At 29.3% G+C, this 24,055-nt stretch overlaps 1 protein-coding gene across 6 annotated transcripts in view; it reads right to left on the reverse strand.

The window, feature by feature from the left end:
- Positions 1 to 2,999: 2,999 nt before the first annotated feature.
- The window catches only part of LOC117175794 (la-related protein Larp4B-like), a 39,410-nt gene continuing 18,354 nt past the window's right edge, over positions 3,000 to 24,055 (reverse strand). For 5 of the 6 annotated variants that reach the window (XM_033365537.1, XM_033365540.1, XM_033365539.1 and 2 more), the window contains 3 exons: positions 17,333 to 18,370; positions 10,165 to 10,333; positions 3,000 to 6,816 (listed from right to left, as the gene is read on the reverse strand). In XM_033365537.1, coding sequence (XP_033221428.1) covers positions 6,730 to 6,816; positions 10,165 to 10,333; positions 17,333 to 18,370 — 1,294 coding nt within the window. In that variant the 3' untranslated portion in view covers positions 3,000 to 6,729. The remainder of the gene's footprint in view (positions 6,817 to 10,164; positions 10,334 to 17,332; positions 18,371 to 24,055) is intronic. The other variant, XM_033365542.1, reaches the window with a different exon arrangement.

Below are 24,055 nucleotides of genomic sequence, written 5' to 3' on the forward strand. Positions count from 1 at the left end.
TATTCTTGTATCAATACAAAACGAAACGTACAATTTGCTTCCTTAAATTATAAAATCGTGTTAACTTTCTTTTATCATTGTGGACACTCATGGAGCTATCGAGTAAAAAATTCGATGAATCAATTTCATTTCAAAGTGCGATTAAACATACTTTTCTTCTGATATATACAAAGATGTATCATCGAACCCAGCCCTCCCTCCCTCACTCTTTCCCACAATTAGGATTCCACGGCAATTTTTTCGCCAAATATTATATTTGGTAGAAATGCAATTTTCACATCCATCCAGAAATTTTTCCGGAATCCTATTTATGCTGAAAAAGATCAAAGGGAAATCGTATGCGAACTTATTTGTAAGAAACTAAAATAGATACACGTAGACTCCTTGGAGCATTAAAAAAGAAATTGCGTTTGAAACGAATGCATCAAATCGAGGGTGTAAAATGCTTTTGAAGAACAATAGTGTTTTCCCAATGGGAAACGTTCTTATCGACGAATATTTTTGCTTCACACGCTCTCATATTCAATTTTTTTTCAACTTAAGTATGACATTGTGCAGAAATTGCTGTACGAACCTTATAATTTGTATTGTTTTCGAGATCGTGATGATCAGAAGAGTCGAAAATAATCGAGTTTATTCGTACAGAAAGTGAAAATCAAATTCGAGAGTAGAATCTAAATTCACTGGAAATTTGCTTTCCACCTTTTGTACTTTTTGCTACTTTAATTACAGTATGGTTTTGAAAAAGTTTTGGATGGCTTCGACATAACGCTCTTAAAGCTCGTTACATGTTTAGATACATAAACATTCTTTATAAGTAATTTGAATGTTAATTATCGACATTCTTAAAAAGTTAACTTCATATCTGCAAAAAACGTTACACCCTAACCATTCAAGTTTTGCTATTTGAACACAGCGTCTTAAAAAATGGTTTAACTTGTGTAAATTTGATTTGAAAATTGAGTGAAAGAGAAAATTTAGTAACACTGCAACGGATTTTTCGTATCGTCTAATTAATTAGACTTTTACACTCGTTGTGTCATCCAAATTATATCATTTACAATCTTATTAATTTTAGTTACCACCCAACCCAAAAAAAAGTTGAAAAAAATAAGTTCGGGGTCACAAGTGTCTTTTACACAGTTTGTTCTATTGCTCTACTTTCCCAGCATATTTGTGATTCCCATGAGAAAAATAATAAAACATGAACATTTAATATAAAAAGGGGAAAATTATTGGAAGCTAGTTATTTTCTACATCGTATAGTCGGTATTTTATTAGGTCTACGAATGAATTCGTTGCCTCAACAGAAAAAACTGAGGGTTTGAAATATTGCAAGTATTCGATCAAGCGGGGTAACCACGGAAAGTTCACCTCAGTTGGGAGTAATCAGCTTACTCGCCATATTTGAACGATTGAACGCAACACTTTGTTTTTATTATTATGTAATAGGGTTTGTAGAGCTCGAATAGAGGTACGGTGGATACACTCATTAGTAGGTCTGATGCTTTGGAGAGCTGGAAAAGGGGCATCAGGAGATTATTAATTCTGCCTAACGGTTTGGATAGCTGGAACAGGGGCACGAGAAAAATACCTATGATTATGTCTTAGAATTTTGAGGGCTGGAAAAGAGGCACGGTGGGAACGGGAGTCACATATTGTCTGATGATTTGGAAAGATGTAAAAGAGGCACCAGAATTAGATCTATAATTATGTCTGAAAGGTTTGAGGAGCTGGAAAAGGGACAGATTGATGAGGATGATACTTATGACTATGTCTGAAGGTTTTGGAGAGCTGGAAAGGGAGCATCGGGAGGATTATTAATATTATGTCTAAAATTCTAGAGGTATGGAAAATGGGCGTCAGGATGAGATTTATGTCTGAAGGTTTCAAGAGGTGAAATTGGGGCATCACGAGGATGATACCTATGATTGTCGGAAGGTTTGTGTAGCTGGAAAGGAGAAATCAGGAGATTGAAGGCTTGGGGAGATGGAAAAGAGGCACAATGATGACGATAACATGATCATGTCTGAAGGTATGAGGAGCGCACCAAGAGAAGACTTATACAGATGTCTGCAGTTTATAGATGTGAAAAGGGGCTCCCACATGGGATTTACACCTGGAACTTTCGAGATCTGAAAAAGGGACACCGTGATTATACTTTATAAGAAGACTGAGTGAACTGGAAAAGGGGCACTCTGACAGGACTTGAGAGTGCTCGAAGGGATGCATCAGAATGATATTTATTCCTGCAGGTTTGGAGAGCTGTAAAAGGGGTACCGTGATGAATTTTATGTTCGAAGGTTTGGATATATAGAAATGAGACATTGATATTTATGTCTGAATGTTTTGAGAACTGGCAAGGGGCACCCTGGGGGATATTTATGTCTTGATTTTTGGAGAGTTGGAAAAAGGGCACCATGATATTTTGCCTCAATGATTGAAGATCTGAAAAACAGACACACCGTGAATATATGTATGCCTGAATGCTGACAGATCTGGAAAAGAGACACTGTGATATTAATATCCGAATGTTTGAGATCTAGAAAAGGGGCACCATAGTATTTCAACCTGAATTATTGGATCTGGAAAGGGGCACCGTGATTATAGTTGTAGATGTGGAAATGGGGCACGAGAAAGCGACTTATGATCATGACTGAAGGTTTGTAGATCTGGAAAAAGGGCACCGGGATGAGGACACTAACGATTCAAGTTTGGCCAGGAATTACAAGACATAAAAGTAAAGGCACCGAATTAATTTATAGACCTGATACTAATATTAATTGATAGTTTTATCCAATTGGTATCTCTTCTACGTGCCTTCCTATAATCAATAGCTATTTCTCGTATTGTATTAATAAACTTTAATCCGTGTTTTACACACCAAGAAAATTTTTTAGTAATTACACAAATCGCACATACGACTTGACATTCGAGAGCAAAGACTTTTTAAAATCGTATAAAGGATTTTTTTGGTCAAATTCTTTTTGCACGTTTTCTTTTTTTTCCCCGCAAACGTGGCACCGCCTAAAATCAAAGAGTTCAAATTTTGCACAATGGTAATTAATTCGCCTCTAATGAAATAATTACAGTCAGTCTCGTGTTTAAATTATCGGCAACTTTTTTTGACATGCCCTATATGAAAAACTCGTGCACGACCACTTGTGGTTCTACTTTAGGTATGAAATGTCGCCTCTTCACTTTTTTTCTTCTGTTTACTTCTCATCGTATCGCTAGGCCGTCTAAATCTAAAAATATCTTTGTACGATTCGTAAGAAAAAATAGAATTGAAACTATGTGAGCACGTGGCATAAACAGTGTATACAAGTACGCAACGCTTGGAAGTGACTGCAAGTAGTGAAAAATAAAAGTAAAACCAATAACAGTGATCAATGTTTAATTTTGAAACCTTTCGCTTTACACAGTAATAAAACAAATGTCGTAGACCATATTATAATACACATCCTGATAGTTGTTCAAAAAAATCAGACTTTCTAGGCCCTTGGCCTATGAAACAAAACTATATTACGTTGTGTATCTTTTTTTGCGGGCCTTTAGTCTAATCACAGTTCACTGACTTAACTATAAGTATTACCAACCACAATATTTTTGATGGACAATAAAGAAATAATTGTGTGATAATATGTTTTGTCCACTCTGCTCATACTTTTGACAATTTCGTGTCAATCAACAACCCATACCTTGGATCATAGCGATTCTAATTTTATTTTATTTATTTTTTCTTGTCATTTACAGCATTTACATAAATCTAATATGTATACCGAAAATTTTACTAGTTATCAGCATATTCCATGCAAAACACAACGCAAAGTCTCGAGAACCTTGAATCTTTAATCCCTAATATTAGATCAAGTCTAGACCCAAGGCATCGGTATACATCGTCCGCAAATATAATTTTTATTACATAGTTACATGTCTATAACGCAACTGCTGCCATGTTTTTGAATCACCTAACGACGTCATAATATATATTATATCATATAAAGTATTAAACGAAAATTATAATTCAATCTTCACGTTGTTAGAAATCACAATCAGAGTCGAGAGAAAAAATGTTATACTGCGAATCCGCATATCTCATGATCGTTTTGGAAGCGATGTGTACAATAAATGGCATGTGCGGCACAGTTACCTTATTCGTACGTTTTTGATAAATTAAAAATTTTCTAATTAAGGAGCCATGTGTACCTTCCACCAATCACACTTTTTTATTGGTAAAACTTGAAAGAAAAGTGAAAAAAAAGTCTTTTTTTTATATCGACATATGCCTACGAAGTCTCATACAGATATGTTGACAGCACATACAACGCTTTATAAAAAAAACATTTTTAATTTTAAATCACCGTTGGCGAATTTACCAATAAAACAAGTTCAAGTTGATTCCAAGATTCACAATATTAGTCCTTGCTTTTTGTGTACATTATTTTTATGTTTTATTAAAATACATATTGTCATACTTAAAAGCAATTTCGGCCGGGTGAAAGTAGGATTTCACTAAATCGGTCCTGGGTATGAAATCGACTATATGTAGATTAAACAGCCTACAGCACCAACGCATAAACTCAAATAGTAAATATATTAATTAGTTTACAATCGAAAATCGATTTCCTGACATCTCCAAAATTGCATCTTAATCACTTGAAAATGTAAAAAATTAAAAGGCAGCATTGCTAACTTATAATATAATTACATATGTCAATAAATCTTTATAGTTCAGGAGATTGGTTTTTTTTAGCATCCATTACCTCAATTCTGCACGCATATCAGTAACAAATATATCATATGCGCTCTTTATTATAATGTATAGATACATGTAATTGCATAACATCTAAAGCCAAGCTCCTGTAATATACACAACACTTGAGGCACTTTATTGTGTGCTCAAATACCATTTTCCTCACATGTCTTATGTTACTCGCCAAAGCATATTTCTATATTGTATGTTATCTCTTGTAACAATTATATTTTTTTTTTAAATCAGTGCCGTGATTAGGTATAAAAACGGAAATAATGATTTATTCGACTCGGAACTCAGAAATGAAAAGTGTGAGATTATTTTCCAGAATACCGATAACGGACTGGCGAGGATGGCCCTTTTTTCCCCCGTTTCCCATAAAAATTTTTAAAGCTTCTAGTAAAGACTAGTACATACTTGGAATATTATACGTAGGATAATACATTTTTGGAGCTTGCTTCTGCAACGAACTTACTTTTAACTTTTTTTTTTAATTTTGTTACTTATACAAACTTCACACTAAGAATTATAGTACATACATATCTAAGCGATAAAATTTATATTCCCGCCATGCTCAAGTCATTTTGATCCACTCTATGGCCACCGAATATTATGTTTAAGGCATGTCAACGGTCTGAAACCCATCCACGCAAGAAAAAAAATGTTCTTTTTCCACTACGCTGGAGATCCAAATAAGAAAAAATGCCAAATCCATATCGACATTACGAGGGAAATTAATGTCACGGGGAAATTTAAAAATAATTTAAATGACTTGCCCAAGTATGCTTGGGGCTTTAACCCTTAAAAAAAGAAAGGAAAAAAAATAAAATAAAAAAACTTATCGTAAAATTGTCGCGCCTCTTAATCAACTAGATACTACAACTGAAGAAACTGCAACAATTCAATAGACAACTTAAAACAATTGCATTCTGTTACTGACTTTTCGAATCATTAATAATCCTAAGCCAATAAGCAATAAACCTTTACAACTACTTTTCTGTACATATTATTTTTGTACAAATATTTCGCAATGTAAACATAAAAGTACAGGGCAAAAATGAAATTTCAGTAAATGAAATAATTCTCAATAAACATGGTTTAGAAGACGCGATGACGCGTTTGATTTCTTTCTCGTGATCAATATTCTGGAAATTGAATAGATCCGAATCAATGGAAAATGTACAAGTACAAAAAAAAAATAATAATAGAAGAAAAAACTGTACGATACCTAGATTTTCAACGAGTTGTGTGTTAGGTAGCAGGGGTTTGGCACAAATACAAAGATTTTTCCCAGTTACGGCTCTGCACTATGATAAGTAGGTACGAGAAAGGAATTAAAAGATTAACACCTTAGTTTAACATTTTTACAAGCTAACAAATATGTACCTCCAAAATCACAGAACCAAAGCGATAACAATACTCTCCGCTACATAGTATATTATCCTGTCAGCAATCATATCTTAAATGTAGGAGAAAAATTACTGTCTCTTGAAATAAAATTTCTTTTCTGTATCATCCTTTTTCAACCAATACCGCGTTCATTGTAGGCAAAGTCACTGTACAATGTAAAAAGTTTTTTGTTTTTTTGTTTTGTTTTGTTTGTTTGTGCCCACTAAATAACCTCATTATGATAAAAGCAGCGTTAAACGACCCACTCAATCCAAATGAATGGTAACTGCTAAATATTGAAATTGATCGCAGTAGTATCTGTAACATTGTCATATGAATACTACATCGATAACATTCAATCAGAAATATGTGCTCTAACTTTGCTTAAGAATATCACCGCAAAAGATCGCCCCATCGGAAATTCTTGTCACTTGCTTGTTTGCTTGCTTGTATTGGGTGCAAACTCTAAAGCTGGCTCGATCCACTGCTTTGTTACTCTCAAGTCATCAACTTAATCGGTTAGAAGCTACTGACAATTGATCAGAGGAAGGACATATGAATGAGCAGCTTACTTACATATCGGTTTACGCATTTCCATCCCTTTCGTGTTTTGTACAAGGTAGCTCGCGACAATGTTGGGCTACTTGGGCATAACTTGGCCTCGTAAGATCCTGTAGAAAATAATTATACATCATCAAATTATTAATCGCCCGAAATCAAAACAGGAAGAGTACAGTTTCAATGTAATCAATGTTGGCTCTCAATGAAAGAACAGACGCCAGCAAAGCTTTCTAGTTTGCAGAACGTAAACAAGCTCAGTAACACAATCGCACATAATATACAGGGTGTCTACTCAAATCCTGGAAGAAAATTCCCTGACATTTCGAGGGGGTTTTCCAGGTATCTTAAGTCTTTTCCAGGTATAATACGGAGCCATTCAAATAGTTTGCATTTATTTAAATAATAAACTCTGATTATGTATACAGTTTCGCGAGTTTATAAAAAATAATTTTTTTCTCAGATTTTAAGGATTCAATTAATATATTTCATTTAGGAAGCATTGACAACTTATATTACAAGATGTTCTTAAATATATAAACACCATCGATTAATTAAATAATTAAGTAATAGTGAAAAAATAACTAATTGCTTGAATAACTAATGACTAATTTCTTGAATTTTGAACTAAAAAAGATCAGTTTTCAACCAAAAATGGAATAGTTAAATTTTCAATTAAAATTATAAATCCTAAACTGCAATAGATACATTTTTAACGAAAAAGATGATATTTTGACAAAAGAGTTTAACTTCCAACCAAGTAGCTTTATTTTAGAAGGAAGAAGGTGAATTTTCAAACAAGAAGATTAATTTTCTACTCAAAAAAGACAATTTTTCAACAAAATAAATGAATCTCTAACGAAATAGTAGAATTTTCAACTACAAAAGAAAAATTCTCATCCAAATGTGTGAATTCAAAACTAAAAAAGATCTGCTTTTAATCATAAATGGAATTGTTACATTTCCAGTTAAAAAAAATTAATTTTCAAAAACAAAACAAACAACAAAATAGTTAAACTTTCAACCAGTGATGAATTTTCATTATTTTCAACTATTATGATGAATCTTTAACTGAAATGGATGAATTTTCAACTAAAATCATGGAACATTAAACTGGATTAGTTTAATTTTCTCAACCGAAACGATAAATTTACAAATAAAATTATGAATATTTAATTGGAATACTGGAATTTTCACGATAAAGATTAATTGTCAAAAAAAGATTAATTTCCTATAGAAAAAGATTTTTCACAAAATAGTTGAATTTTGAACTAAAAAAAGACAAATTCTCAATTAAATAGTTGGATTTTTTATTTAAAATATACAGTTTCAACCAAAAACGGAATAGTTACATTTTCAGATTTAAAAAAACAATCTTTAAGCCTGATACCTTTTTAACTGAAATTATGTATCATCAACTGAAATATTTTAATTTACAACTTAAAAGATGAACTTTTAACCTAATAGTTGAATTTTGAACTAAAAAATATAAAGTTTCATACAACAAAGGAATCGTTATAATTTTTTTTAAATATCTACATTTTCAAACCAAGTGATTATTTTCAACTAAAATGATTAATCTTCAACTTAAACAGTTAAACTTTAAAACAAAATAGATGAATTTTTAACAACAACAAATAAGTCTAACAAAAAAGAGCATTTTTCAAACAAAAATTGAATACTTAAATTTTCAGTAAAAAAATTCATTTTAAGCTAAAGATATATTTTTTTAACTAACGCGATGGAAAATTCAACTGGAATAGTTACATTTTCGGTTTTAAAAAATAATAGTAAAAAAAAAAAGAAAGAATTTTCAACAAAATAGTTCAAGTTTTAACTGTAGGAATTAAATTCTCAGTAACAAAATTAAATTTTAGCCAAGGAAAAGACGAATTTCTAATAAAATAGTTCATTTTTCAACCAAATATATAAATTTTCAATTCAAATGACGAATCTTAAAAAAATAGTTTTGAACAAAAAGACTTAACTTTTAACCACGTAATAAAATTTTAATTCCGAAAACGATGAATTTCGAACAAAAAAATGTAGTAGTTGATATTTGAAGCAATAAGGATTTTTATTTTTAATCAGAAACAGGTTAATTCAACAAAAAAAAAAAGACTTTTCAAAATGAATTGACTCTTTAACTACGAAAGATTTTTCTTTCAATAACAGAGAAAAAATATTTCCACAAATTGGTAAATTTCAAACAAAATACATGCAGTTTCAACGACATACTTGATTTCAACTAAAAATGTCCAATTTTTCACGAAAAATAGAATAGTTCAATTTTTAGTTTAAAAAAATTAATTTCAAACAGAAAAAAATGAATTTACAACAAAATAGTTAAATAGAGTAATATAAAGCTACTTTTACAAATGAAGAATCATTGTTATTGAATTTTATATTGTAATTAAAAAAAAAAATTAAGTACGCTGAAGAAAAAATTCCCCGACATTTCCAGGTACATATATAAAAATTCCCTGACAATTCCAGGTTTTCCAGGTAGGATAGACACGCTGAATATAGGTATCAAAACTGATGATTGGAAACCAATTCAACTCGAAGATGAGCAACTTTTACGCAGACAACACGCTGCAATATTATGACATCCTCAATTACAGAATTTTGAAATAAAAATCTTCAATCTTCACTTATTGAAAATAAAGAGATGCAAGGGATTGACAGATGGTGAAAAGAAATAGTTTAAAGCAATATGTCTACTGAAGAATTTTTGATGGTACTAGAAGCGATGAAATTTCAAAATATTACATTTAAAAAATACTATTTGATTAAAGATTATTTCATATTTTTAAAAAGAATTCAATCAATAAAGATTCAAACTGGATTGAGAACAGGCAAGTTGAGTCTTATGAAATCGATGCCTCATTTCCTGATAAAGTATTTCCTAAAATCCTGAAACCCTGAATAAAGAGGAAATCTAAAGAAACCCGACATGAAAGACATGCTTAATGAACGAAAGAATAGATCGTCTGACAGGAAGGCAATATTTCTACTCAAGAATTTTTGTAGTTACTTCAATACGATGAAATTTCTAAACATTACATGCAGCTACAGATTAAAATCAGTTCCAAATTTCCATTAGCCGAGTTGAAATTAAAAAACAAATTATATTTGATTCGAAAAGCCAATTTTTGGGGCCATTCCTTGCCGAGAATTGGAAAGTCTCTCAAATGACTATGAAAATTAAAACCAGTCAAGTGGAATCTTTTGACAAAAATCTCAGCCAATGCTAATAAAGTATTTCCTAAAAGATATATACAAGAGCCAGATTATCGAGAAAAGTAGAGACCCTGGTAAAGAAGCAATAATCAAGTACCTATAGAAAACTAGACATGATAGAAGACATGCGAAAGTAATTAACGAAAGAATAAATCATCTGAGAGGAAGGCAAGATGAGAATAACAATTTAAAAAAAAATAGAAAAAAAGCAAACTTACTACAGGGAAGGCAGAGGTCACTCCAGTTTGCGACTGGTTATTCTGTGAGGCAGTAGGGATGTCACAATCGCACCTGGTCACCGGTTCGGAAACTTCTGCTGCATGTGCATTTGTACTTATGGCCTCATCCACACCATTCACCATGTTCGAGTCATCAGTCTTTTTAGATCTGTCAGTGGTGCATTTCAGTGATAAAGGTCTATACCTAAATTACTTACATGTGTAGGTTTGTGTGTCAAAAATGTACTTTACACACCAAATCGGCAAGAAAACACACACCAAACAAACATTCACGTAAACTGTTGTCATTGACAGTGGTAATTTTTGATCGAGAGAAGAAGAACTTTTCAGGGAACGGGTCTTGCAAGATTGTAACTCAGAATTAACAAACTGATATACATTTATTTTCATTGACAATGTGTCTATAGTTAATGATTATTTGCAAAACAAAAACAAACCTGACCTTTCGAGTATGTGTTAAAATGTAAACTTTAGCGATTAACTAATGGTAAATCTAGGTCCTTTTTACATAAAAATCGTTTTAAAAGAAACTTGAAACAATATTGTTCTGATAATATGATAATTAATGGACGTTAAATTACTAACGCAGTCTGTTGTTTCTCTGTCGCGGTAGTTGGTGCAAATCATTCACGAAAACTATTTTACAGTATCATACATATTTTTTGTACTGCGACAGCTTCTCATACTTTATTAAACACAAATTTAATCCTTTTGTGTCGAGTGTGTGATAGGGGCCGTACTTAAATTACGTAACGGATTATAGTCCCCCTGTAACAAACCGTAGAAAAATATTTATATCCCCCCCCCCCCTATCCCTTTTACTGTACGTAATTTTTAGTTTGCAAAAATTTGTTGCTAGTTATTGTTAGTAGAATTAGTTCAAAATTCCCTTACTTTTTCTTGACTCATTTTTCATGTTCCTTGATCATTAATATTCAAATACCAGCATTCTAATCTTCTAAAACTGTTGACATAGAATCTTCTACAAACGGAATAAAACAGTATTTCATATGCAAATTTAAAATTGTTAAAGTAATTAATTTATTTTAAACAAAAAAATTTCTTTTCAACTATAAAAGATTACTTTTTAACAAAATACTTGAATTTTCAACAAAATAATTAAATTTAGAATATAATAGTGGAATTTTCAACCTTAAATATTATTTCCCAACGAAAAATGGTCTCAGTTTATATTTCATTAAAAAAAGATGAAATTTATACCAAAAAAAATTTTTTGAAATCAAGAAGACGAATTTTTAACAAATAAAGATTTTTCACTCAAGAAGGAAATAAAGGTTTATCTAAATTGTTGAATCTTCAAAACCAAACGACGAATTTTTGCTACAACAATTGAATTTTTAAACGAAAAATAAGAGTATTCATCAAAAAATTAATTTTTCACGAAATTGATAAATTTTTACCCAACAAAAATGAAATTTAAAAATTAAATTTAGAACATAATGGTTGAATTTTCAACCTTCAATATTAATTCCCTTTAAAAAAAATGCATAGTTTATATTTCAATCAAAAAAGATTACCGCTACAAGAATTGAATTGGATATAAATTTTGTTTGTTACCAAAAAAGGAAAATTTTCAACTAAAAAAAAATCAATCTTAAAAAACTAAAAGTTATATTCGCAGTTAAAAAATTAATGTTAAACAAAAAAAGGCTTTTCAACTAAACAGTTAAATTTCCAACCAAAGCCACAAGCATTTTTATTTTAAGAAATGAAATTTCTCCAAAAACAGATGAATTTTCAAAAAATAGTTCAATTTTTGGTTAAAGAAGATTTCAGTTGACTTTTAACGATCAAAAATTGAACGTTAAACAAGAAATAAGTTTCTATAACAAAAAAATTGAATTTTCATTCCAAAAAGACGAATTTTTAACCGAAAAGGATGACTTTTTAACAAAATTGTTGAATTATTTACCAAATAGTTGCATTTTCATAAAAAAAAGGAAATTTTTTTAAAACCCGATGAAGTTTTATTGAAAAAACAAACAAAACAATTTCAAACAAATAGTTGAATTTTCGTCTAAAACAGATTCCAGTTGACTTTTCAAGATCCAAATATGAATTTTTTAACAAAACATAAGTCACTACAAAATAGTTGCATTTATAATTTTATCCAAGAAAGATGGATTTGTGCTAAAACGGATGAATTTTTAATAAAAAACGACAATTTTTTTTAAAGTTGAACTTTTATCAAGAAAATAGTTCAGTTTATTTTTCAAACACCAAAATATAAATTTCTAACGATAATATGAATTTTTAACCAAATACTTGCATTTTTTTTATAGAAGGATGTAATTTTTGCTAAAGCAGGTGAATTTTATAATAAAAAAGATAATTTTACAAAAAAGAGCTTGAATTTTCAACCGAACAGTTGCATTTTTATTCAAAAAAGATCAAATTTCTTCTAAAATAGATGAATTTAAAAAAGAAACCTTAAAAAATAGTTAAATTTGTATCCAAAGAAGATTCCAGTTCACTTTTCAACCCTAAAATAAAAATTGTAAACAATAAGTCAATTTTCTGCTGAATGGTTCAATTTTTAACCAAAAAATATGATTTTTTAGCAAGATTGTTGAAAAAATTTTACTAAACCAGGTGAATGTTTAAATTAAAAAGAGAAATTAAAAAAAATCTTAATTAACATTTCAACAAAAAATAGGAATGAAAAAAAAGTAGATTTTTTAGGAAATAGTTCAGTTTTCAACAAAACCGTTTTATTTTTTCCAAGAAACGTGCAATATTTATACTAAAAAAGATGAACTTTTAAATAAAAAATAAAAAAAAAAGTTTTTACCCAAAAAAGATTTCAGTTGACTTGTCAGCTACAAAATGTGAATTTAAACAAAAGGTTAATTTTCTACGAAAAGAGCTCAATTTTTAATCAATATTTAAGTCTTTAAGAAAATTGTTAATTTTTCAACCAAATAATTTAATTTATTACTGAAAGGATAACCTTCAAAAGAAATTTTTTGCGAATTTGCAAATATTACGTACACGAGTCCCCCGCCCCTTAATGTAACAAATCGTAACAAATTGTCTCGACCCTCCAGCCCCCTTGAGCTGTTACGTAATGTAAGTACGGTCCCATAGTAACAAAATAACTTATCTCTATCTTAACTTTAGCAACATTAAACTGAAAATTCGCCAAGATCTCCAAAAGAAGCTTTCAATCATCATGTTTTATGCCTCATTATCATCATTGTATTTTTTTTTTATTCCTTTCTTAGATATATTTTTTTTTTTTTTGGTTTGTTTGATAGGACTGTGTCCCTGAAAAATTTTACAATAATTCTAAAGCTTATATAACAAAGTGTGGTAAATCGGTTTAACACATGGAAAGCAAACTATGATTAACCACTAGAAACCAAGGAAACTATATTGAAAACTCATAAACCTACTTTCTAAATCCAAGCACGAGAAAAGAGAAAAATCAAAATATGTATACTTAAACGTAAAGACTTATGGGAACTTAAGCGTAAGATATTCGAAAAGTAGAGATATTTATCCACAAAAATAGTACCAAACTAACAAAATAATTAATCAATAAATCAAGTTTATTCACATTACTCGAGGCAGTGAATTTAAGAAAAGAGACACTTTTTGAGCCTAGCACTGACATCATGTCAAATTTCAGTGCGAAAAGACGAATGTAGAGAACGAGAGACACCAAATGTTAAACGAGATTGCTCAACAATATAAATAATAATCATTCGTCATTTTCAAGAAAGAGAAATTGTACGTGTAGAAAGAAGTACTTTTAAATCTCTAAAGCAGATTACCCTCCGAGTAAAAAATTATGGCAAAAATGTGCATTTCTAGCCATGCAAACCTTAATCTCTAATAATAATAATAATAATAAAAAAACGAGTCCAATTTAAATAAAAAATACAAGAACAATGGCCACAACCCGTATTTTAAACAAGTCACTGTTTCTCGTATAAAAATACGATGATGAACGAATTATTGTCAAGTATCACTCAAGCTTTAATTGAACTAGTGAGTGAAAGATTTTAATCAAGGGAGGAAATACTTCTCACCTCTTTTCTTAAACGAACTAAAAAAAGAAAACAACTGGATAAGAAGAAAATAGAACACAATAAACAGGTAATGGAAACGTTTTAAAACGCGAACAAAACTAAAATCACTCCAGATTTCATTGCGAAAATCTTTCTGTTTGCCTTTCATAAGCCTTTATTTTATTTTTTTCCTTTTTGTCAAACCAGGGTGTCTACTCAAAAACTGGAAAAAATTCCCTGACAATTCCAGGTATCATTTTTCATAGTGCGAAGCGGTTCGAGTATTTCGAATTTTCTTTAAATAATGTCTTTTTCATTCTTTTTAAATATATAAATGTGTAAAAATAGTACTATTAATATGTAAAATTAAACAATTGTTTTTTCAATGGAAAAAGTAACTTTCATTCAAATAATATGTTTAATTTAGAAAGGTTTTAAATAAAAAAATACTAATAAAATAATTAATCATTTCTTGAATTTGTCACACAAGTCCATGAAGTTTAATATTAATTAAAGAAATTTACATTTACCTTTCTATGCTTAAAATTTAGTTCAAAAATTTAATCATCAACCAAGATGAAAAAGAATTTACAACAAAATAGTTCAATTTTAAACAAAATACATAATTCTGTAATTGAAGAAAACTATTTTGTTAAAAATTAATTAATTTAAATGAAAATAAATTTTGTAAGTGAAAATTTAACTATTCCGGTTGAAAACTATAGGTTTTCTTTCGTTCTAGAATCTTTTTAGTTTTTGAAAATTTTTTTTCGGGTTAAAATTTTTTTTGCGGCAAGATTTATTATCCTAGTATTCATCTTCTTGTTTGAAAATTCAACTATTTTCTTGGCATTTTTTTCCTTATACATTAATTTTTTCAACTAAAAATTTAACTATTTCATTTTTAGTGAAAACTATTTTTTTCTTGAATATGTCCCAGAAGGCCATGAGTTTGAATATTAATTAAATAAACGTTTGTTTAACTTGATTTTCAGTCCACAAAAAAAATACGAATTTTTAACAAAGAAATATTTACAAGCCGAGAGAAATTTTTGTAACTAAAATTTTGAATTTTTAAGCGAAAAACGAATTTCTAATCCAAAAGATTATTTTTCTACCAAACAGGATGAATTTTGAATTAAAAATTGAATAGTTAAATTGTGTGTTAAAAAATTATTTATCAGCCAAGATGAAGAATAATTTTTAACAAAGTAGTTAAACTTTCAACCACGTAGTTGAATTTTTAACCGAAAAATGTGTTAAATTTAAATTTAAAAAAAGTTGAATTTAGGTAAAAAAATACGTCATTTCAACTAAAAAAATATTTTTCAGTCAAGAGAGAGAAGAAATTTCAATGAAACTGTTGATTTTTTAAGCAAACATTTGTGTTTTCCTTTAAAAATATAAACTTTCGACAAAAAAATAGAATAATTTAATTATTATACAAAAATATACGAATTTCAATCAGATATGAATTTTTAACTAAACTTATGAATCCTCAAGCAAAAAAGGTGAGTTTTCAACAAAGTTGTTGAATTCTCAACCAAAGAAGATTAATTTTTAACCAAACCGATGCGTTTTTAATTTTTAAAAATTAAATTTCTACTAAATCGGGCGGATTTTCAAATTAAATACGAACTTTTAACAAAAAGGTGAATATTCGACCAAGAAAGAGAAAAATGTAAACAAAATCGCTGAATTTTCAAGTTAAAAAGACGGATTTGTCACAAAACATTTAAATTTTCAACCGAAAAAGAACAAATTTTTAACGAAATAGTTGAATTTTTAACTAAAAAGATAAACTTTCAATTAAAATTGAGGAATTAAATTTTTAGTTGAAAAAAAAATTAATTTTCGGCCTAACTGATAAATTTTTAAGATAAAAGGTGGATTTTGAACTAAAATTATAAATATTTAACTGGAATACTTGAATTTTCAATCAAAAAGACGAATTTACAAAAAAAGAAGCTTATTTTTTAAACAAAAAAATTAATTTTCTACCAAAAAAGTCGATTTTCTAAAAACAAAATACATGCATTTTTTCAAAACAGTTGAATTTTCAACTAAAAAAGACAAATTTTCAACACAATACTTGAATTTTGAAGTAATAAATAACTTTTCTACCAAAAATGGAATAGTTCAATTTTCAGCTTAAAAAATTAATTTCCAACCATACTGAGAAATTTCTAACAAAAAATTATGAATCTTCAACTAAAGTAATTTTATTTTAAACAAAAAGGTGGATTTTCAACCAAGAAGATTAATTTCTACCAAAAAAGGCGAATTGTCAACAAAATACATGAATTTTCAACTAAAAATGAGAATCACATTTTAAGTGAAAAAAATTGATTTGCAACCAAAGGAAATGCATTTTAAAACCGAAAAGACGAAATGTAAAAAAAAATAGTTAAATTTTCAAAAACAAAGTGATGAGTTTTCAACTAAGATGCCAAATCTTCAACTGTAATAGTTACATTTTCAACCCAAGAAAGAAATTTTCACCTAAAAAGATAAATTTTCAACAAGAGTTGAATGTTCAACTAGAAAGATTTTTCAGTCAAGGGCGAGAGAAAAAATTGCAAACAAACTGAATCTTGAAGCAAGAAGATTAATTTTCTACCAAAAAAAAAACGAATTTTGAACAAGATACTAGAATTTTCGACGAAAAAACGATCACTTTCAACCAAAACTAGTATAGTGTTAAGCTTTTAGTTAAAATATTTATTTCAACGAATTAAAGAAGAAGAAACATTATTACTCAATTTTATATTTCGAATCAAGCATATTCTCGCGAAAAATTCCCTGACACTAAAAAAAAACATCCCTGACATTTCCAGTTTTTTCAAGTTACATAAAAATTCCCCGACAATTATAAGGTTTTCCAGATTAGTAGACACCCTGCAAACATAATGCACTTCTCTTATTTTTCAATCCTCCTATCTGTGCAAGCCCAAATGTAAAAAAATACCGTCATTTCTTGATATACTTGTAGAAGAAAAAAGACCAAAAAAATAACAAAAAAATAGTAATAATAATAAAAGAAGAAGAAGAAGAACAAGAAGAAGCAGTGTCTGTAATCTGTAGGTGTATGTATGAGAACAAAACACACTCACTTATCGGGAGATGACGGGGGAGTGAGAGTGACGGTGCTCAGAGCGATGTCTTGAACATCAGAGTTGCTAGCCGAGGGATTCGAGTTTGAAGTTGCAGCTGCTGCGGATGAGGAGATGCTCGGACCAGCGACATTATTCTCCTGGGAATTGCCATGATGACCACCAGCAGCAACATTTGATCCGGGACTCGTTGACCTGCTGCTGTTGCTAGTCTGATGATGATGATGGTGGTGGTGCTGCTGCTGCTGCTGATGCTGGTACTGCTGCTGTTGATGCTGGTACTGCTGTTGATTCTGCTGCTGATAATGCTGCTGCTGATTATACTGTTGAGCGATCCCACCCAGTTCCTTTGTGCTTTTCAGTTTGGCCGTGCCCTTGACTACATCCGAGAGCCTATTTTGAGACTGAAGACTCTCCGCGGTGCTAGTCTCCAGCGAGGGATTGTGAGACTTTGTGTGATCGGCATCGAGGCCGGGAAGCGGCGGAAAAGCGGAAGCCTCCAAGTCGAACTGAACCCCCCGATTGTGCTGGGCATTGCTGGCCGGAGCAGAATCTCGGCTCGAGGGCTGAGGGCTACTGTTCGTCTTCAATGGTGTGTTGTCTTGATCTTTGGTCCTGCGATGTATGCGGTGGCGCGGAAACTGAATTGCGCTCGTGTCCAGGGTCTGAGCATCGCTCTCCTGCGACCCTTTCGCGTGACCGCTGCTACTGTACGGAGCATCTCCGGTCGCACTGTTTGCTGTGTGAGAGGAATGAAACTTTGTGCCGGTCTGATAGGAAGATGAGGTTGGTTTCGCAGTGGGTAGGCTGCTCCTGTCTGGGACAGGAGGCACTGTTCCTCCTGGTACAGGTCCGCCTCCACTTAGCGGAGCATGCAAACTTCGGGCCATTGACATGCCGCCTGCACCACCTCCGCCACTTCCACCGCCGTCCATCAATCCACCACTTCCGCCACCACCGCCTCCATTTCCGCCTCCTCCGATCCCTATTCCACTACCTCCCCCGATGACACTTCTGTCAGGTCCATTCCTTTTATTTCTGACAAACACAAAACACAAACATTTGAAATATTAGATTCTAATCCAAGAGAGAACCATCTACATCTAGTGAAATGAGCTGAGAAAATCGGTAATAGGGAAAAGACTGAACATTTTTTGTTCAATGTATGTACTTTTCAGGGTGGACGTTTTAATCCGAGAAATAAATTCCCGGTCATTTGCCGGCTTTTCCCCGGTTCGCAAACATTTTTTACGGTGCGTATGATTAAAAAATTAAAAGTCTAAAGTTAATCATTTTTCAATTTGAAATAATAAAAAATAAACTACAAATTAAAGCACTCAAAAGGGAACTGTTGAATTTTGAACTTTAAAACTGAAGTTCAAAAGGTTTTGAATTCAAAATGTGTGTATTTAAATGCTCAATAATTTACACGTATTCAGGCCTCACAGTCTCTATGGCATAAACTATAGAGACCAAATGATATTTTTCGTCACGCTCATAGGTTGCTTTTTTCGTGCTCAAAGGGTAACAAATTCATAGGAATTTAACATAAAAGAGAAGAAGTCGATGAAATTCATAAAAATTCAAAAAAATTCACTGAATTAAGTAGAAATGAGTGAATTTAGTTGGATTCAAGTCAATAAAAAAAATCAAGAGAATTTCAGAGAATTTCGGGCGAATTCCAAATCTCTGTAACTGCACTTATTTCTAACACAACAAGTTTCTAACAGAAAAAGAAGAATGATAATTTATATAATAAATACCATGAAGTAGAATAAGAAGACTCCATTTCAGGAGAACTTCGACGCGTGACATTTTCAAAATTCTCTGATTTTTCGACTAATTTTTAAATTCATATCATTAATATTCAAATCCTAGCATTTTAATCTTATGATAATTTTACCATAGAATATTTTATAAGCAGAATAAAACAGTTTTTCATATACAAATTTAAAATTTTCAAATGTATGAATTTATTTTTAAAAAAGTGTTTTCTACTTTAAAAGAGAATTCTTTAACAAAATAATTGAATTTTTAACTTAATAATTGAAAATTCAACCTAAAAAGACAAAATTGCCAACGAAAAAGTGTCATAGTTTATACTTTAATCAAAAAAGAATGAAATTTATACAACAAAGAAAATAATTTTAAAACCAAAAAGACGAATTTTCTAACAAAAAATATGATTGTTCGACAAAAAATTAATTTTCCACGAAAATGATCTATGTTTACGCAAAAAAAAAAATAAATTTCGAACCAAAAAATTATTTTCTACAACAACAAAAAAACGCAAATTTTAAACTTTTTAACCCAAGTAGTTTAATTTTTAATTAAAAAAGAGTAATTTTCAACAAGATAATTAAACTTTTAACCAACGAGATAACTTTTTAACTTTATATATAAATCTTTAACAAAAAAGTGATTTCTTAACAATCCGATTCAACCAAATTTTTAAAACAAATTAGTTGAATTATCTAGCAAACATGAATGATTTTTAACCAAAAAGTTGCATTTTTATACAAAAAATGAAATTTCTTCTATAACAGATTGAGTTTTAAATCAAAAATAAGAATTTTCAAACAAATAGTTGAATTTTCTGTTGAAAAAGATTTTAGCCGAGTTTTCACGATCAAACTAGGAATTTATTAACGAAAAATAAAATTTTCTAACAATAAAATTGAATTTTCAATCCAAAAAGACGGATTTTTGAACCAAAAAGGATGACTTAACAAAATTGTTGAATTCTCTAGCAAATACTTGTATTTTTATCAAAAAATATGAAATTTATCCTAAAGCAGAAGAATTTTTTATTACAAAAAAGTTGAGTTTTCATCCAAAAAAGATACAATTATTGTTCTATTTATTGCGATTTTCAAAGCATTATAAACTGAAATGGACTTACTTTTAAGCAAAAATGAAGTCAACGTAAATATTTATTAATTTATAAATTTATAGACAAAAACCTTCCACTTTAACCAATTTTTTATTTTAGATTTGAATTGTCAGTTGTACATTTTATTTTAAAGAATTTTAAAATGCAATTTTAAAGACTTAAACAATTAAAAATTAGAGGAGTTTGAAATCGAAGATTTTAGATAAAAAATATTTTTAGTTGATCAACTGTCAATATAAATTAATGATTTTTAAAATTGAACTGTTCTTTAAGATTTAAAAAATAAATAATAATTAATTTTACAAGACTATTCGAAATCAGTTAACAATTTTATAATTTCCAGTTTCTAACGTTAAAAATTATGAAAACTATTTGAATTGGAAAGTCTTATTAGTTAAAGAAATGTAAACACCCGATTGAAACTTTATAAACTATTTTCAATTTAAAAATAACTTGAAAAAAAATATGTTCATAACTAAAAGCTTTTATTAAATTTCACGTATTATTTTAGTCAGAAATATTCGAGTTTTAAACCATTCAATTAAAATTTTTAATTAAGAGAAATAAGAATGACTTAATATTTAGAAATATCTGACTGTTTATACAAACTCATTAATTGTAGTTCAATACTCAAATCTAAATTTTGAACGTTAAATTTTAATTGTTCTATTTAAAAAAATAATTTAATTTTAAGTCAAATTTTTAAACTTCGATGTATAAATAATAATTGAATACATATTATTCTTTACACAAATCAAGGAAGATGAAGAAATATTTAGAAGTTTAAAAAATACTTCAAATTCAATTTAAAATTTGAAGTAATTTAAACCAAGTGTTTTTTAAAGCTTTTTAAGAATTTTGAATGGCTTCAGAAGATTAAAAAACATTTCCTATAAAAATTGAAAATGATTTTTATTTTGAAAAGATAATTTTGAGTCATTATCCAAAAATATTTAGAGAGATTGACAAAATTATCAAAAATGAATGTGGAAGATTTTAAGAAAATATGTTTAATTTGGCAGAATTTTAAAAAAAAAGAAAAAAAATTGGATTCATTTTAAAGGATGTTTAAATGTTCTGAAATAATTTCAAAAATAATACCAAATTTGAAAAACATGTCAACAACTTGCAGATGTTTCAAGATTTTCAAATAAAATTTTGAAACATTTTCAGGATTTTTTAACCATTTAAAATATAAATAATTTAACTTTTAATTTAAGAAGTGTCCTGTTTATAACAAAAATGTAATCGTTCAACTTTTAATGCTTCCGGCTTAAAATTGCTTTAAATGATATAATTAAAAAAAATTTAATTCATTGATTGATTTTGGTAAATTTATACTTTAGAGCATTGAAAATATTAACGTGGATTTATATTTTTAGAACTGAATCTTAATCTTTGAACTCTACAATTAATAAAAGTTAAAACAATTTCTTTGCAGTTTATCTGCATTTAGTTAAAAATTGTTCAGATTAAAAGTGTTAGTAGCTTCCATTTTATGCGCGTAAATTATTGAGCATGTGAATCAGATTTAAATACATAATTATTGCATTTGAAAACTTTTAAACTTCAATTTTAAAAGTTTGACATTCACGAGTTCCCCTTTGAGTGTTTTCATTTGCAGCACAGTTTTTACTCATTTAATTGGAAAAAATGTTAGCTTTAGAGTTCGATTTTTTAAATTTCTTTGATGAAAAATAATTGCCGCTTGGAAAAAAACCCGGGAAATTAACGGGAATTTTTTTCTTCGATTGAAACGTCTATTTTTCAATTAAATCGTCTATTATTCGTATTCTTCGCACAATCTTCATAAAATTTTCTATCTAAAAATAATTGTTTTAGTATGTAATCATTGTTTTATACTTCACAAAACTATCGTAAAAACACTTTTATGACAAAATTAATTTACATCTTTAAAATTGTACCTACTCTTTCTAGTTCCAGTTTTCGACACCAGGTGGCGAAATGGTAGACCAACATTCCTAATTAATTAAAATAAATTCTGAGATTCTCATAAAATCTCAGAGAATTTATTTCTCGGTTATATTCTTGGTAATATTCTCATTCTCTTCACCGTGCAAAAAAAGTAATATCACCGACTCATAACTCTAACCCCCATTCCCAATTGTGCAATTTAAAATTCAAGACCTCCAAGAATTAAACAAAAAATTAATTCCAGAGCAAAAATATAATTTTTCATTTAAATTGTAGAAATTTTAATTAACATAAATATATTATGATTAAGCATCATATCATGGAGAGTACATAATGAGAATCAAATTGACGGGATCGATTTTTTAAATGAAAAATTTGATTTCTGCCAAAAAACTCAAGGTCATTTTCCCCGTTGAAAATCTCAGATCCTTAAAAGGTTAATTATTCTAAACACTTTGAAAATGATTTTCTTTCTAATTCAGGGTGTCTAGCGATTCTTAGAAAAAAAATTCAAGGTCTTTACCAGGTCAGAAATCAAAATTTTCCAGATCTCCTTTTTTTTACATCAGATAATGAAATAAACGTTTGTCATACGTGTAAAAAATGAGCCATTTCATTTTTTATGGGCCAAATTTTTTTAAAGAAAGCCGAATCGTGAATAAACAAATTCTTAATTTTTTGCGAACATGAGTCGTCTTTGTAAAATATTTAGGGATATTTTGTAATCTTTGTAATGTCTTTCAAATCATTGAAATCTTTGTGAAATATTTTGAAATCTTTGTAAAGTATTACAAACCTTAGTAAAAGCTTGAAATTTCGGTGAAATCTTTGAGAAATCTTCTGGCATTTTTCCAAGCTTTTGTAAAATCTTTAAAATTCTTGAACTCTTTGAAATCATTGTGAACTCATTCTTCAATATTTGTTTGCGAAATTTTTTGTGTTTGTTTAAAATCATTTAAGTCTTTTCAAATCGCTTAAAATCTTTGAAAAGTTTTGAAATTCTTCAAATCTTTTGAAATCCTGATGAATTCTTTAAAGAAACAGTGAAATCTTCTCTAAGTCTTTTGTATTCGTTTGAAGTCACTGGAATATTTGAAATCGTTTAAAATCTTTGAAATGGTTTGAAATCCTTGAAATCTGGTGCACTGAACCCTTGTTCAAATCTTTGAAATTCTTGTATTGTTTTGAAACCTTTATGAATCTTTTATGAAATCTTTGATACTTTTGTGAAATCTTTTGACAATTAAAAAATTTTGAAGTTATTTAAAATCTTTTGAAAGTTTGAAAATCTTTGTGCAATGTTGGAAATCTTTGTGAATTCGTTGGACTTCTTTAAATTATTACAAATCTCAGTAAAATCTTTTGATATCTCCTAAAAAATTTGAAATTGTTTAAAATCTTTAAAATGTTTTGAAATCTTAGAAATGTGGTTTAATATACCATTTTTTAAATCAGTAAACTCTTTTGTAAGTTTTAAAATCTTTGTGAAATGTTCCAAATCTTTAGGAAAGGTTCGAAATCTTTGGGGAGTTTTTGTGAAAACTTTTTAATTTAGTGTACACGCCTTTTTTGAATGTTTAAAATCCTTGAAATCTTCGTGAAATATTTTTAAATGTTTATAAAATCTTTCTTGAAACCTCCTGAAATCGTTTCAAAATTTTCAAATGTTTGAAATCTATTTCGAAATCTTTAGAAATATTTTGTAACCTTTTGAAATCTGTTGTAAACTCAAAAACCGAGTGGTCAACCCCTCGAAAAATCCGTTGTATAGCCATGGCTTATTCTAATTCTGAAACTGAATTAACATCGAAATTTCAAACTAATAGTTTTTATAATTTCCAAGTTGAACACCTCAACAAAAAGTGCCTTGAAATATCTTTATTCACTTTCTAATA

Source organism: Belonocnema kinseyi, chromosome 7, assembly GCF_010883055.1.
Source record: "Belonocnema kinseyi isolate 2016_QV_RU_SX_M_011 chromosome 7, B_treatae_v1, whole genome shotgun sequence".
NCBI classification, from domain to species: Eukaryota; Metazoa; Arthropoda; class Insecta; order Hymenoptera; family Cynipidae; genus Belonocnema; species Belonocnema kinseyi.